Here is a 16,255-nt window from a genome sequence, read left to right as displayed (position 1 = left end):
TCTCTTCAATAACCACTTTTCGAGTATGAAAGTATGTATATTATGCCTCCTAAAATGTTTCTGGGTTGTTTCCTGAAAAGTCCATTTTTGACCCAAATTTGCTAGAAATGTAAGGCTAACTAACCCCTTGCAATTTTTTTCAATTTTTGCCAAAAAATGAAATTCCTTGAAACTTGCTAGGAAGATGCTTGAGGGCCCCTAGAACACATTGCCAAAAATTCTCTTGCCAAATTTGCCATTCAAAGGAAATATGGCGTGCAAAAAATTGTAAATTTAATAATTTTTTAAAAAATATTTCTCCATAAATCCTCTATACTTGCCAAAATCTCTTCAATAATCACTTTTCGAGTATGAAAGTATGTTAATTATGCCTCCTAAAGTGATTCTGAGTTGTTTTCTCAGAAGTCCATTTTTGACCCAAATTTGCTAAAAATATAAGGCTAACCCCTTGCAATTTTTTTCAATTTTGGCCAAAAAATGAAATTGCTTGAAACTTGCCAGGATGATGCCTTAGGGCCCTGATAAAAATTGAGTTTTGTCCTATTTTTGTTAAAAATGCAAGGCTAACCCCTTACCGTTTTGAAATTTTGATGAAAACTGAGTTTTGTCCTGTTTTTGTTAAAATTGCAAGGCTAACCCCTTACCGTTTTTAAAATTTTGATAAAAATTGAGTTTTGTCCTATTTTTGTTAAAAATGCAAGGCTAACCCCTTACCGTTTTTGAAATTTTTATAAAAATTGAGTTTTGTCCCTTTTTTGTTAAAAATGCAAGGCTAACCCCACCATTTTGAAAATTTGATTAAAATTGAGTTTTGTCCGGTTTTTGTTAAAAATGCAAGGCTAACCCCTTACCGTTTTGAAATTTTGATAAAAATTGAGTTTGTCCTATTTTTGTTAAAAATGCAAGGCTAACCCCTTACCGTTTGAAATTTTGATGAAAATTGAGTTTTGTCCCGTTTTTGTTAAAATTGCAAGGCTAACCCCTTACCGTTTTTAAAATTTTGATAAAAATTGAGTTTTGTCCTATTTTTGTTAAAAATGCAAGGCTAACCCCTTACCGTTTTGAAATTTTGATGAAAATTGAGTTTTGTCCGGTTTTTGTTTAAATGCAAGGCTAACCCCTTACCATTTAGAAATGTTGATAAAAATTGAGTTTTGTCCTATTTTTGTTAAAAATGCAAGGCTAACCCCTTACCGTTTTGAAATGTTGATAAAAATTGAGTTTTGTCCTATTTTTGTTAAAAATGCAAGGCTAACCCCTTACCGTTTTGAAATTTTGATGAAAATTGAGTTTTGTCCTGTTTTTGTTAAAAATGCAAGGCTAACCCCTTACCATATTGAAATTTTGATGTAAACTGAGTTGTGTCCTGTTTTTGTTAAAAATGCAAGGCTAACCCCTTACCGTTTTTGAAATTTTGATAAAAATTGAGTTTTGTCCTATTTTTGTTAAAAATGCAAGGCTAACCCCTTACCGTTTAGAAATTTTGATGAAAATTGAGTTTTGTCCTGTTTTTGTTAAAAATGCAAGGCTAACCCCTTACCGTTTTTGAAATTTTGATGAAAATTGAGTTTTGTCCTGTTTTTGTTAAAAATGCAAGGCTAACCCCTTACCGTTTTTGAAATTTTGATGAAAATTGAGTTTTGTCCTATTTTTGTTAAAATTGCAAGGCTAACCCCTTACCGTTTTGAAATTTTGATTAAAATTGAGTTTTGTCCTGTTTTTGTTAAAAATGCAAGGCTAACCCCTTACCGTTTTTGAAATTTTGATGAAAATTGAGTTTTGTCCTATTTTTGTTAAAAATTCAAGGCTAACCCCTTACCGTTTAGAAATTTTGATGAAAATTGAGTTTTGTCCTGTTTTTGTTAAAAATGCAAGGCTAACCCCTTACCGTTTAGAAATTTTGATAAACATTGAGTTTTGTCCTGTTTTTGTTAAAATTGCAAGGCTAACCCCTTACCGTTTTGAAATTTTGATGAAAATTGAGTTTTGTCCTGTTTTTGTAAAAAAAATGCAAGGCTAACCCCTTACCGTTTTTGAAATTTTGATGAAAATTGAGTTTTGTCCTGTTTTTGTTAAAAATGCAAGGCTAACCCCTTACCGTTTTTGAAATTTTTATAAAATTTGAGTTCAACGGTCCTATTTTTGTTAAAAATGCAAGGCTAACCCCTTACCGTTTAGAAATTTTGATGAAAATTGAGTTTTGTCCTGTTTTTGTTAAAAATGCAAGGCTAAACCCTTACCGTTTTGAAATTTTGATGAAAATTGAGTTTTGTCCTGTTTTTGTTAAAAATGCAAGGCTAACCCCTTACCATATTTAAATTTTGATGAAAACTGAGTTTTGTCCTGTTTTTGTTAAAAATGCAAGGTTAACCCCTTACCGTTTTTGAAATTTTGATAAAAATTGAGTTTTGTCCTATTTTTGTTAAAAATGCAAGGCTAACCCCTTACCGTTTTGAAATTTTGATGAAAATTGAGTTTTGTCCTGTTTTTGTTAAAAATGCAAGGCTAACCCCTTACCGTTTTTGAAATTTTTATAAAATTTGAGTTTTGTTCTGTTTTTGTTAAAATTGCAAGGCTAACCCCTTACCGTTTTGAAATTTTGATGAAAATTGAGTTTTGTCCTGTTTTTGTAAAAAAAATGCAAGGCTAACCCCTTACCGTTTTTGAAATTTTGATGAAAATTGAGTTTTGTCCTGTTTTTGTTAAAAATGCAAGGCTAACCCCTTACCGTTTTTGAAATTTTTATAAAATTTGAGTTCAACGGTCCTATTTTTGTTAAAAATGCAAGGCTAACCCCTTACCGTTTAGAAATTTTGATGAAAATTGAGTTTTGTCCTGTTTTTGTTAAAAATGCAAGGCTAAACCCTTACCGTTTTGAAATTTTGATGAAAATTGAGTTTTGTCCTGTTTTTGTTAAAAATGCAAGGCTAACCCCTTACCATATTTAAATTTTGATGAAAACTGAGTTTTGTCCTGTTTTTGTTAAAAATGCAAGGTTAACCCCTTACCGTTTTTGAAATTTTGATAAAAATTGAGTTTTGTCCTATTTTTGTTAAAAATGCAAGGCTAACCCCTTACCGTTTAGAAATTTTGATGAAAATTGAGTTTTGTCCTGTTTTTGTTAAAAATGCCAGGCTAACCCCTTACCGTTTAGAAATTTTGATAAAAATGGAGTTTTGTCCTATTTTTGTTAAAATTGCAAGGCTAACCCCTTACCGTTTTGAAATTTTGATGAAAATTGAGTTTTGTCCTGTTTTTGTTAAAAATGCAAGGCTAACCCCTTACCGTTTTTGAAATTTTGATGAAAATTTAGTTTTGTCCTATTTTTGTTAAAATTGCAACCCCCTTACCGTTTTGAAATTTTGATTAAAATTGAGTTTTGTCCTGTTTTTGTTAAAAATGCAAGGCTAACCCCTTACCGTTTTTGAAATTTTGATGAAAATTGAGTTTTGTCCTGTTTTTGTTAAAAAATGCAAGGCTAACCCCTTACCGTTTTTGAAATTTTGATAAAAATTGAGTTTTGTCCTATTTTTGTTAAAAATGTAAGGCTAACCCCTTACCGTTTTGAAATTTTGATGAAAATTGAGATTTGTCCTGTTTTTGTTAAAATGCAAGGCTAACCCCTTACCGTTTAAAAATTTTGATAAAAATTGAGTTTTGTCCTATTTTTGTTAAAAATGCAAGGCTAACCCCTTACCGTTTTGCAATTTTGATAAAAATTGAGTTTTGTCTTATTTTTGTTAGAAATGCAAGGCTTACCCCTTACCGTTTTGAAATTTTGATGAAAATTGAGTTTTGTCCTGTTTTTGTTAAAAATGCAAGGCTAACCCCTTACCGTATTGAAATTTTGATGAAAACTGAGTTTTGTCCTGTTTTTGTTAAAAATGCAAGGCTAACCCCTTACCGTTTTGAAATGTTGATAAAAATTGAGTTTTGTCCTATTTTTGTTAAAAATGCAAGGCTAACCCCTTACCGTTTTTGAAATTTTGATAAAAATTGAGTTTTGTCCGGTTTTTGTTAAAATTGCAAGGCTAAGCCCTTACCGTTTAGAAATTTTGATAAAAATTGAGTTTCGGAAAAACCTAACAAGGAAAATTTAACAGACAAATGAATGAACAAATATTCAGTTCAATCTCAGATTAATGGCAAGTTTATTGAAACCCTCTTTTCAATAATTAACAAATAATTTACTAGTCTGCACCAATTTAGGACAAACTTACAAAGTACAAAACAGTAAAAGTACTTAAATATGCTTTGGGCCAATAATAAACTGAAATGATTTACTTGGGGAAATTTTAAACTGTTTTCGCATCCACTGGTGTTTCCAAGTTACATGCAAACAAGTCCATTTTGGGCAAAAAACCCCAGAAACACCTGAAATTCAAACGATGTGCAATGCACTAGAAACGTTTAAACACATTCCCAAATCTTATCTTGCGAGAGTGCCAACTACAGTAAGATATGGCATAAAAATTTATACTGGTCTTTCCATGATACTTATTTATACCTGATGCATTAAAATCATCATCTCAAGCACATCAAAATGTGTTAATATTGCATCCAAAAGTGTTTGTTTGTTTGTAGAACTAGTTTGAATTGAAAAGTTACACAATTTGAATTAATGTTTAGGGTTAACCCCTTGTTTTTTTTCTCCAAATTTTGGAAGAATATAAAATGCTTCAAAATTGCAGGAAACATGCCTACATAGCATTCAAGCACTCTCTTGGAAGATTCTATTCACAAGAAATACCATGGGCATAAAACTTTTGGGTTATACTCAGCAAAACAATTCTAAATTTATTTCTGTAAATACAATGTATTTCTTTTTCCAAAACAAACTATGAATTATTCAGTGTCAGATTTCACTGCAATGGTTATTTCTTATCTCATTTACATGCACTAGGTTTCCAAAGATGCAGTCCTTGCTTGGCGTTGCCATGACGATACCACATCAATGTAGGCATCATGCAGTGTGTGCTCCACAGCTAACATGCCTGGTAGTGCCTGGCAACATCGCTGAACTTCCAGAAAAAGAAAAAAAATAGAACATTATTTTAGGACAGAATATCACAGGAGATTAATTTCTTATTTCAACTTTATAATGTCAGTATTTTCTTTAAGTTTATTATAAGTATTTAAGTTTGTTGCCCAATGATTAGAAATAGGATGTTTGCCAAAATTTCACCAAAAAAGGAGGCTGAAGAAATTAGACCCCATACTTTGTTGAACTACCAGTTACAATGTTTGCATTAAATTCCTTGATCTAGATTGTCAAATTTTGCCGTGGTAAATAACACTAGAACATGATGGTAAAATATGAGTACATTTGTACAGTGTGAGTTTGCTGGAGTTAACAACATGAAACAAGCCTCTGTACTGATGACGTCACAATTTGTTTACGTGTGTGCTTTCCTATGGTGCTCAGTGGACCGTGGGCCCCCACTGGCTTCATAGGAAAGTGCACATGTAAACAAAGTGTGACGTCATCAGTACAGAGGCTTATTCATCAACTCAATTTACCTGATCAATTCTGCAAATCAAACTCCTATCCATCTGCTCTACTGGGCTCCTAGTCTGTCCGGTGGGCTGCTAAAATAAACCAAAACCAAACAAACATATAACAGACTTCAAGTCTCATTGTCTCAAGTCCCATTGTTATTTACTGAGGAAAGGTTTACACTGAAACACAAGTTGCTACTTTCGCAGGATTTATTCCTAATTTAGTTTCCAAGAATGACAACAAACTTTTTGTCCAGTGTGATATAACTATATTTGTGACGCAAGGAGAAATCAGATGGCACATTTAATATTTTTAGTTGGATGTATCGTCATTTGAATTGTAATTACTACAAGGAGTTAAAATGTAAATTAAACTGTAGCTAAAGAATTGGGTATTACAAGTTTGTCCATTGTTGTAATTATTTGTTTCTAATCTAATGTCTTTATATCTTTCCTGTCTTAATGCCAAGTTAATTTCTAGCGATTAGCTGTGACAGAAAGGGAAATCAGTGTCTTGCAGTATTGGCACATGATTTGAAAACTTGGCAATGGAGGAGAGTGATGCAAACAGAAAAGCCCTTTAAGACAGAAGAACCATGTACGAACATTCCTTCAAGCTTGCAACATTTTTTTTGTTCTGCTCACCTCAGATGAGATCGTTGATTGGTCTGGGTGTTGGTTGTCTTCTTTGGATTTCTGTAGAGTGTGACATGAATAAAAACAAAAATCCTGTCAGACATCAAAAGCTGTTGTCTATGGTTGTTCAGAATCCCCCGTCAAATTCTGCAGCTTTTTGTTCTTTTTTCTTTATATGACCAGGACAATTTCCAGATGCACTCTTTATACTAGATTCAAACTGTTATCAGTTTAAATTATGAATGATTCATTTCTGGATGAAGATATTTTAGCATTTTGCTTCCTGCAAAATTTGACTTTAATCAATAGAACTCGCTATCATTACAAACTTCAATCAACAGTTTTCTCTCGACAACCTCATCAATTCTGAACATTCAAGCAGAATTACAACAGAAAGCGTAAACAAATATGACCTGCTCAGTGAACATTATTCCAATGCTGCAGAAACTTTCTTATATATCAACATTAATGTGTCAGCTTTAAAGCAACATAATACTGTGTAACTATTTACTGCTCAGCTCATTCAAACAACTGCAGGAGAACACAATTGAGTAACATTGTGATTCATGTTCACTGAGCAGGTCAAATATCCTGGTAAGGTCTGTTTAAACAGGGCCACCACGAGAAGGTCCCAGGATACCAGCCCCAACGCGCTTTCAGTATCGTAAGGCCCATTGCTGGATAAAAGGTAGGCCCCGGAGGGCCAGACACAGTTATCGACTGTCCGGTCCGCCCGCCCAGCCCCGAAGGACCAGGAAAGCACCCTAACCTATATGCACGCCCCCCTAAGTCCATCCCCCTTACGGGTTCATGCGGTCTGATAGGAAGTAGCAGCGTTTGCCGGCTGTGAATACAGGGCCACGCCCCTATAAAGAGGGACGCACTACCTGCTCCTTTATGGCACGGCATCCTAGGGTTTCCAGGCCGCTGCGTAGGACCCACGCCCCACGTGGAAGGCGGACCTACCACGCGGACGCAACTCGCCCCTTGAATCTGTGCTGGATTTTCGCCGCACCTCAATTGGAGCACCCAGTCAGACCCCAATTAGCAATCGAAACCGCCGCACCTCCCTAAGCCCTAACGGCATAGGGATATAGGAGATCCCATAGCCTTAATAAGTTTTCAGAAGGATATAGCAGATCCCCTGAACTAAGAGAAAAAAACCTATTTATGAAGTGAAACTGTTAATTCCACTTATTGTTGATCAATATTTATAAAAAAAAATTCCCTATGGAAGTATTCGTCCGTATGAAATCCATCTTCACATCTCGGCTCAATAGGAAGGTCCGAGTTCAGCCAGCTGATGGTGTCTTTATCCAGCTCCAGGAGTCCAGAGACGCTGTGTGGCGTATGTGTTTATGCCCTAAAGGCGGTGCACAAGATAATTTGAAGTTTAGTGGAGCCTTGCAGCAGGGACGGATCCAGGGGCAAGTTTCCTTACCTAACTTTTACCCAGTACATTATACTTGTAATTTTTCCCTCATTACTCCTCTCCATTCAGGAGTAAAAATAATGTTATATTTATTATGAGCTGACAAAACAGCACAGCTGGCCCAAAGACCAATGATGATTTTTCAAGTTGTGAGGGAAGTTGCATCTATGCCAACCCATGGCACTTCGTTTTATCTCCACCAAGGAGTTAAGTTATCTTACTTTAATAAAATTTGCATAATTTGCTCCCCAGGGAGCTGCTGTAAAACCCCCTCCAATTGCCACCCAAGATCTGCCCCCAAATGGACGTAGGGATATAGAAGATCCCATAGTCCTGCTAATCCGTCTAGATCCTTGAGGACTTCAGGATAAAGCAGATCCCTAGTCCAATCTTGCAAGATGTGCTCAATTTGAGCCGTTGACATGTGCTCAATTTGAGCCGATGATCTGTGGAGAAACCACCACCCATACCACCACCAACCCACACATCACAACATTGACCACCACCAACAAGCACATTACAACTACATCAAGAGTTCATTCCCAAAACATGATATTTCCAAAACTGTATATATCCATTTGAAAAAAAAAAAAAAAAGTTGCGTTGTCATGAAAATGTACAGATTACATTCAACATGCACTGTTTAACAGCTGTTTCTAGATTACTTTCTTTCTTTTTCTCTACTGAATTTTCAAATTGTGTTTAACAGTAACGGACAGCCATTGAAACTGACTATAGACAACCAGGAGAGGGCGGAATTCTAAATGGTAAACAATTTTGTGTATCATGTTTTGGAAACAAACTCTTCACAAGGAATCAAGCAAACTTGACAAACCAAATCGCTGAGCATTAGGAAATTAGACAAACTGGTACTCGTATGTGTGGCACCTAATCCTTTAATGTTGCGCTACCACTGCGCAATACGAGTTTCGCTTTCACTGTTGCTTTAAGACTGACAAATTTAGCACATAGGTTTCAAGTTTGCTTGAATATGACAATATAAAGTAAAAGTCTCTGATGACTCACTCATACAATCCATCGAACGACTCCACTTGCAAACTGTACTTGGGTCTTGAGTTCCTGGGTCTTGGGTGTTCACTGGCTCAATTTGAGCGCTACTGGCTGAAAGAAATGGTTAGTCCTACCTTAGTGAACACATCTAGCTGACTTGCTTACTGGTTTGCTTGTTCATGGACGGCTTGCTTAGCTTGCTTGCTTAGCTTGCTTGCTTAGCTTGCTTGCTTAGCTTGCTTGCTTAGCATGCTGGCTTTCTCCCATCTGTTCTAAGGCATCTATGGAAACAAAAGACAGAAAGATAAACACATTTGAGAGGAATGACTTGATGGGTAATTAAAGTCATGTGAAGTGTCAGGTAAAGTGGGAGTGTGAATTTGCATAATAATAGGGGATGGGGCACTGAGGAACTAATTAGATGGGGATGACAGTATTGTCTTGGGAAAAATGCTTGGAACATTAATCTGAGCAAAATCATTTTTAAATAAATAAATGCAAGCCACAATTCTTGAAGACATGACATTGTTTTTGCAGTGTTCTGTCCTGCATCTTTACAAGTCCTCCACCATTATAAGGAGCATTAATTTAAGATCCATTTCAAGCTACGGTGAGAACCAGCTGACCAAGAAGTAAATTAACAGTGGCCAGAGGTAAACACTTGTATTGTTGTTAGAATAGGCTGTCCATCTATCCATACAGCAAGGAACAGCAGCATTTATGGATTTGCATAACTCAATCCCCCACTCTGTCTCAATGTATTTCTATTAGTAATAATGTGACCCCCCCCCCCTGCTCTGACACACACACAAAATTATGATAATTATACTGTAAGAATATCCGCCTGTGTACAGCGCCCCCATTGAAAGGAAGGTACGACCCCCCCCCCCCCCCCCCCCCCCCCCCCCCCCCCCCCCCCCCCCCCCCCTCCGGCCGAGTGTCCGGGAAACAAGCTGTCTACATTTCAGTATTTTTGGGCTGATGAAAACCCCTGGGTCCGCCCCTGATATCTTGCACAACCCTAAAACCTCTGGCAAATGCTAGGATCTGGGAAAAGCAAGATTTGAAGAATCTGATACTGAACAACATTCATGGAAAAGAGAAGATTTGGTGAAATAAAAGGCTCTACTTACTGAGTTTGGGATCAGTTGTATAGAGTTCTGTCAGTTGTAGTATCTGCTTTGATCTGTGTGGGTCTGGATGTCTGATGCACTTTCACTTCTCCAACATCGATCAGGTTCCTTCAGTGAGCAAATCTCATCCTCAAGTGGTGTAACCTTTGTGGAAAACTGCTGCAAAAAAAATGAAACAATAAAATAACGTAAGAAACTGCTGCAAAAAAAATGAAACAATAAAATAACGTAAGCACAAACTTGATGGAAAACTACTTAGTCTCAACACAAAATTCCAACTTATGAACAGTTTTTCTGGAAAGTAGAGTTGGGCATTTCAAGATGTCTGGTTTCCATCTCGTTTCCAGAGGATGTTTGAGAACAAAACTCTCAAACTTAATTTAATCTGGAAATCACATATAAAGTACAAGTCCAGGCACCCAAGTGAATTTTCTGTTGTTTGTTACCAGGTGAGTGTGCTTCCAAAGAAAGAAATTGTAAAACAGTCTCTAGGCCTATTTCAAAGATAAAAAAATGCAATATCAGAATGGAAGGACTCAGCATGCAGGGCCTCATGGAAGTTGAATATCTGGAAAATCCAAACTTGTTTTGTAAAACAGTTATATATTTTTAGAATAAAAATTGGCCATGTTCCACGGGTTTACATCACAAGGCACTGAAGGCATTGGTGCTAAGTCTAGAATTTGCCAAACCTTGTGAGGAATAATTGCAGAATATACTCCATAACTCAAAAATTTACCCCCTAAATCACTTGCTAAACATTTGAAGGCGCTTGTTGTGCAAAATATCTGGGTACGGGAAAGCCCCATAAATGTGGTCAATTTACTGGATTACCTCTGCAAATAAAGGCCACACTTCGACCATGTACAAAAACACGTAGAACATTGTCAAATTTTGATTTTCACATTTAGGCTTAGTTTGTGGGGTTTTTGGTTTAGAAGCATACTCACCCTCTTTGTAGGCTAATCAGAAAGTGCTGCCTTTTTCAGGTGTCTATTTTTCGTGAAATTTCATGTTGAAATTTTGATGTACGCAAATGTGTGCAAACGAATCTGGAAATTTCACGAAAAATAGACATCTGAAAAAGGCAGCACTTTCTGATTTATAGCCTATAAAGAGGGTGAGTAATTTTCTAAAGCAAAAAAAAAGGTAGTGTATATTTTGCCGGAGGTAACGCCGGCAAACTAACGTTTACTAAAGGATTGCCGGTGGCAATCCATATCAACAGAGGGTGCTGTACTCTTTAAGATAGGGCTGAATTATAAGATGTATTAAATTCCCATCAAAGTTGAGTAGCACAGTCGGTGCAGTGGTTAAGCAATGGCACTAGTGAGTGGGATGTCCCGAGTTCGAATCCTGATCCCCGCCACAATTTTAAGGGTTTTTTTCCCATCCCCAAATAAATAAGAATATTCTTCTTTTATTATTTTAATATGTCTCAAACATTTTATTGCAGAGTATAACTTTTTCTTTTTCAGATTTGTGGCTCTGGAGGATTTTTTTTTTAAAGGGAAATAAAGTCCGAAATTATAAAATGGTCTGATTCCCATCTTGTAAATACAAAAATACAACGACAGTATTGGCATGGAGCCGGAAAATGATAAAGTAAAAAAAAAACAGTAACTGCGCATGTTCAGTGCATATCCGGCAAACTAACGTTTACTGAAGGTTTGCCGTCTCCGGCAAAATATCCACTGCCAAAAAAAACCACTACAAATTATGCCTATATAAAGCCTAAATGTGAAAATCAAAATTTGACAAAGTTTAACATGTTTTTGTACATGGCGGAAGTGTGGCCTTTATTTACCGAGGAAGTCCAGTAAATTGGCCACATTTATGGGGCTTATACCCATACGGATGTTGTTTTTTGGGAAAAAAATCGCCATCCTGCCGCCATGTTGTTGTAGGATTTTTTCACAGGCAACTCAACTCCGGGTTAGTTTACCCTAAAATACTCCATTCTTTCCACATATTCTGTACCCTACTTCTCCTCAAACTCGAGCTTTACAACCACATGTAAAATACTCAATAAACATTTCATGGCAAAATGGCAAACTTACTTCAAAAACTTGTGTGACGATGTCTTGCATCTCCGTACCGTGCCCGCGAAAAATTGAACGTGTATTGTACCATGCGGTACCGCAAACAACAGGAGGCGCTCTTCACATTTAACGGTGTCAAGAACAATCTCAAAACCCAATAGGATAACGGACTTCGAATCCAAAATCCATTCTTGACAGCAAAACGGAAAACGAATAGCGAATCCCACTTCTCTATTCGACAGCCAAACGGAAAACGAATAACGATTCCAATAATCCCATTTCCCTATTCGACAGCTCATCGGAAAACGAATAACGATTCCCACTTCCGAAATCGAAAGCAAAACGGATAACGAATAACGATTCCCATTTCCAAAATCCTATCGAGATAGGAATTGGGATTTCTCAATGCATGATGGGAAAATTCGGACTTCGAAACTTTTTCGCAAGTTCGTCCCCAGGGTTAAATTTATTTTGTAACTTTCTCTCCTGCATTAAGTACCTGTCAGTGCGTACCGCTCAACACTACGTAAACGAGTTTGTATTTGACACCGTTAATTGTGGAGAGCGCCACCTGTCGGTTGATTATCCCGATATTGCATGCTGCGATGCGGTAGGCGAGTCCGGTAGGCCTAAATCATGTAAGTTTGGACTATTTATTTCTCAAAATTCAACTACCTTTCGGCGTACTGGAAAGATTCCCATATCTGGACATCTTGAATTACGAATTTGCCTGAAAATATATTCGCATACGTATATCTTTCTAACTTCGTGACTCCAACTGAATTTGGAGAAAAGTATATTTCCCCTCAAAATAAAATGTGTGGAAATAAAAACAATTGTCTAACTGTTTTACTACCAAACATTCACGTATTGTCATTTATTTCAGTATACACCAATTTTAAATCTTTCACCAAATTTACCAAAATTAATCTGAAATCAAATTATGACATGTCCCCCTTCGACCAATAGTTATAATTCAACTGCCCAGCGATGAGTACTTTTGGCAAAATTAACCAATTAGTAAAAAAAAAACACCCAAAATATGTTTAAAAAAATCAATGATAATATGTATTCATACAAAACTGGATACATTATGGTACATTTTTTTACAAAATTTATACACAAGTTAAAACAAAATTTAAAAAATATCTGCTAAAATGTTATGTTTGTTCTTTCCCACCATTAGTTTAATGCTCTAGAAAAAAATGAATACAAATGACAAAGATGATGAATCGGTTACTTCCTGCACAAACAGAGACTCAGTTTTGATAAATAAAATAAAAATAAATTGTAATGCTTATAATGGCCCTTTCCATGGTATCAACAATCTCAAAGCTGTTTACAATTACTTATAAACAACTTGCTACAAAAGAAAATGTTGGAAATGAAATCACAGTGGTTTTGCACTTGTAATGCTAACAGAATTAAAGTGGGGGGAAAGTGTAAAACCGGGGAATTTGGACAGTTGGATCACAGTTTGTAACATGTATGGAATGCAAACTGATTTGTTACAAGTATTGAAATTTTTTTTTTCTGAAAACAAGCTGAGCAGAAATAAGGCTTTTCTTACAAAATCGAATACCTCTTTTTACCTTTAGTGAAAAATCAACATGAAGGTTAAAAATAAAACATGCTTAAGTTATAACATTAATATCATAATTTTAGTCTTCAAATATACAACAAAACCCTTGTTTATTTTCGACACAATGCATCACACAATGATCGAAGTTTGTGATCATTTCAAACTCAGACGACACTGCACTTTTGGTCCCATCGTTGTGGTAGTTATTCGCCCTAATAACTACAGCACTGTTCTCACAACACTTCCGCATCATACGCATATAAGCACCTACTTGTGTCAACATTATGATGTACCTATACTGACAAATGAATATAGAGTTGTATGTTACAAATGTATAACAAAAATGTTAAATATAAAAACTATAATCTTAGTACAAAAATCTATTTGGTTTTTTTTTTATTTGGTTACATTTTAAGCATTGTGTTAAAATCCATCTTATGGAAATCAAATTAATAACAACATTGACTATAAATATAAGTAGTGCTCACAACAACGATTAAAGTATAAAAAGAAATTCCACACACAAGACAAATAGTACAAATATAAATATGGTACTGTTAACTATGAATAAGCGATTGTTTACCTCTCGTGAAGTCGTAATATTTGTTAAATAATCCATCTTCTTAAACGCAGATGAAATATCACAATTATTTCAAGTGAACATCGTTTATAAAAGCTTGTATATTTAAAATATAGTATAAAAGGGAATAGTAAAAATGCTGTTATCCTTTGTGTTTTTTGTTGGTACTTGGAAGTTAGTAATTAAGTATTCAGGCTAAAACATTGTTTTAATATATATTGTTGATAAACACGTGGTATAACAAATTGATGCAAAAATATACATACTATAAAACTATGTTAAAATGCAGATACATATTCAGGCTAATAAATTGACATAATGGATTTAATAATCTCATCAATAATATGCTCTTTTTACAAAAACTGGTTATTGGGGTACTTTATCTCAGTGCCAAAGAATTCTGGAGTATACCATGTTTACCAAATATTTTAATAATATATGTGGCCCAAGCTAAAGCTACAATTAGAGTTACTCAATCGAATAGTATATTTTGCAAGACTTATGTACTGCACTAAAAGCAATTTTCTGACAAACCATGTACAAAAAAAAAAATAAGTCAAAAAATAGAAACTGTATAAAACTCTAAAAAGGCACCTGTTTGATAAAGTACACCCTCATATTATGAATAATAACACCACTTCTAAACTGTGGAATATCAAAATGCTGCAAGATACAAAAATACTAGTTTAACATCAGTATAAAAGACGGGAAAACTGGAAGAATGTAAACAGTATCAGTCATGTGTTAAAACTATTACAGGTGGGCTGAAAAATAAACAATCGATGAGTAAAATACATAGAATATTGGCATGTTTGGACCCTCTTACTCTCCAAACTTAAAGCTTGGTTGTTGGCGGACTAGAAAATCGAGCAGCCAAGAAATAAAGGATTCGTGAATACAACCCTGCAATGTGTGGGTTTAGGGGGGGACAAGACTGTAAACTCAGCAGAGATAAACAGTGTTGGAGTCAATTGCATAACAAGTCCTCAGAAGTCAGTCAATCACAACTTACCCAGTCCCAAGTGAAGTTACAAGTTATTCAAATGAACTGTGACCATTATTATAATTATTATTAATATTTTGCTATTGTATATCACTTGTTACTTGTGATGGACTTGTGACTGGACTTGTAACTGGACTTGTGACTGGACTTGTAACTGGACTTGTGACTGGACTTGTGACTGGACTTGTGACTGGACTTGTGATGGACTTGTGACTGGACTTGTGACTGGACTTGTAACTGGACTGGTGATGGACTTGTAACTGGACTTGTGACTGGACTTGTGATTGACTTGTGATTGACTTGTGATGGACTTGACTACAACACTGGTGATTTAGACCTGATAGACGGTGTGGTCTTCCTCAATGTTCTTGGGCCAGTTGGTGTAATCCCTCCGATCCGCTTCATCTCCAGAACTCTCCCTGAATGGATTGGGAGCTCGTCTCATAGGCATCTGGCTGTCAGCTGGTTGACTGATCAGGTAAGGTTCATCCATGATGACTACGCTCGGTCCTTGAGGTGCATCAGCTTGCTCCCTCCTCCTCCTCTCCTCAACCTCCTCCCGCCTCCGTTTATTCTCGGCCGCTTTCTTCATGTGTTTTTCCTTCTTCTCCGGGTCCACCCAACTGCCTTTCATGTTCAGAGGTTTCTTGGGCCGTGGTGCTTTGGAGGCAGCATTGGAGGCTGCATTGGAGGCAGCTCTATCGCTTGGCTGTCTGGCCACTTGATCTGGTTTAACCTTTGCTCCCGTCGCCTTGCTGAATGACGATGGCGCGGCTGTGTATCTGGGTTCCAGATCTACAGCGCTCCCTTGAGGTAGCCCTAGAGAATCACGGTTAGCATTCCTAGCCTTAGGCTTGGCTCCCTGGCTGCGGTAGTGATCTGGGTTCCGTTCTTGGTAACGTCTCGCATCCTCCTGGGCCTTGGTCTTGATCTCATTTAAGCTGTCTGTACTCTCTCGTCGACCGAGGGACTGAGCACTGTCCATTGGTTGGAGGTAGTCTTCAGCGCCTCCGGCAGCGCCACCTCCACTAGCCAAACGAAGGTATTTGATTGAGTCTTCTGCACACACAGGGAACAATCAAACAAGGTGGTCAGATGGAAAGAGATCAAGCTTGAAATAACTTTGTGACCATTCTAAATACAGTGACAAACACATCTACAATTTTGTAAATAAATTTTTTTAGATAGTTTTTGTTTTTCTAATCAAAATATTTATCTAAAAGAACATTACGGTTCCTATGCAATTCAAACAAGTCAGTAGCCTTAATTGTATAGAAATTTTAAAAATTTGATGTTTTCAAACTTCCCAAAGTTTGTGATTTTTCCTGGGGAATCCA

At 36.4% G+C, this 16,255-nt stretch overlaps 1 protein-coding gene and 1 long non-coding RNA gene across 2 annotated transcripts in view; both read right to left on the bottom strand.

Moving 5' to 3' along the window:
• Nucleotides 1-4,132: 4,132 nt before the first annotated feature.
• LOC119744281 lies at nucleotides 4,133-7,295 on the bottom strand. The gene is made up of 3 exons (XR_005273554.1): nucleotides 6,145-7,295; nucleotides 5,521-5,589; nucleotides 4,133-5,021 (listed from the first exon to the last, which is right to left on the bottom strand). It is a non-coding gene; the product is annotated as an uncharacterized LOC119744281 (long non-coding RNA).
• Nucleotides 7,296-12,600: 5,305 nt separating this feature from the next.
• LOC119718806 (proto-oncogene tyrosine-protein kinase ROS-like) overlaps nucleotides 12,601-16,255 on the bottom strand; it is a 31,432-nt gene continuing 27,777 nt past the window's right edge. Inside the window, exon 42 of the mRNA XM_038188225.1 lies at nucleotides 12,601-15,977. Coding sequence (XP_038044153.1) covers nucleotides 15,250-15,977 — 728 coding nt within the window. The 3' untranslated portion in view covers nucleotides 12,601-15,249. The remainder of the gene's footprint in view (nucleotides 15,978-16,255) is intronic.

This window comes from Patiria miniata, unplaced genomic scaffold (genome assembly GCF_015706575.1).
Source record: "Patiria miniata isolate m_02_andy unplaced genomic scaffold, ASM1570657v1 HiC_scaffold_7, whole genome shotgun sequence".
NCBI classification, from domain to species: domain Eukaryota; kingdom Metazoa; phylum Echinodermata; class Asteroidea; order Valvatida; family Asterinidae; genus Patiria; species Patiria miniata.
This window is presented reverse-complemented; position numbering and strand designations above follow the sequence as displayed.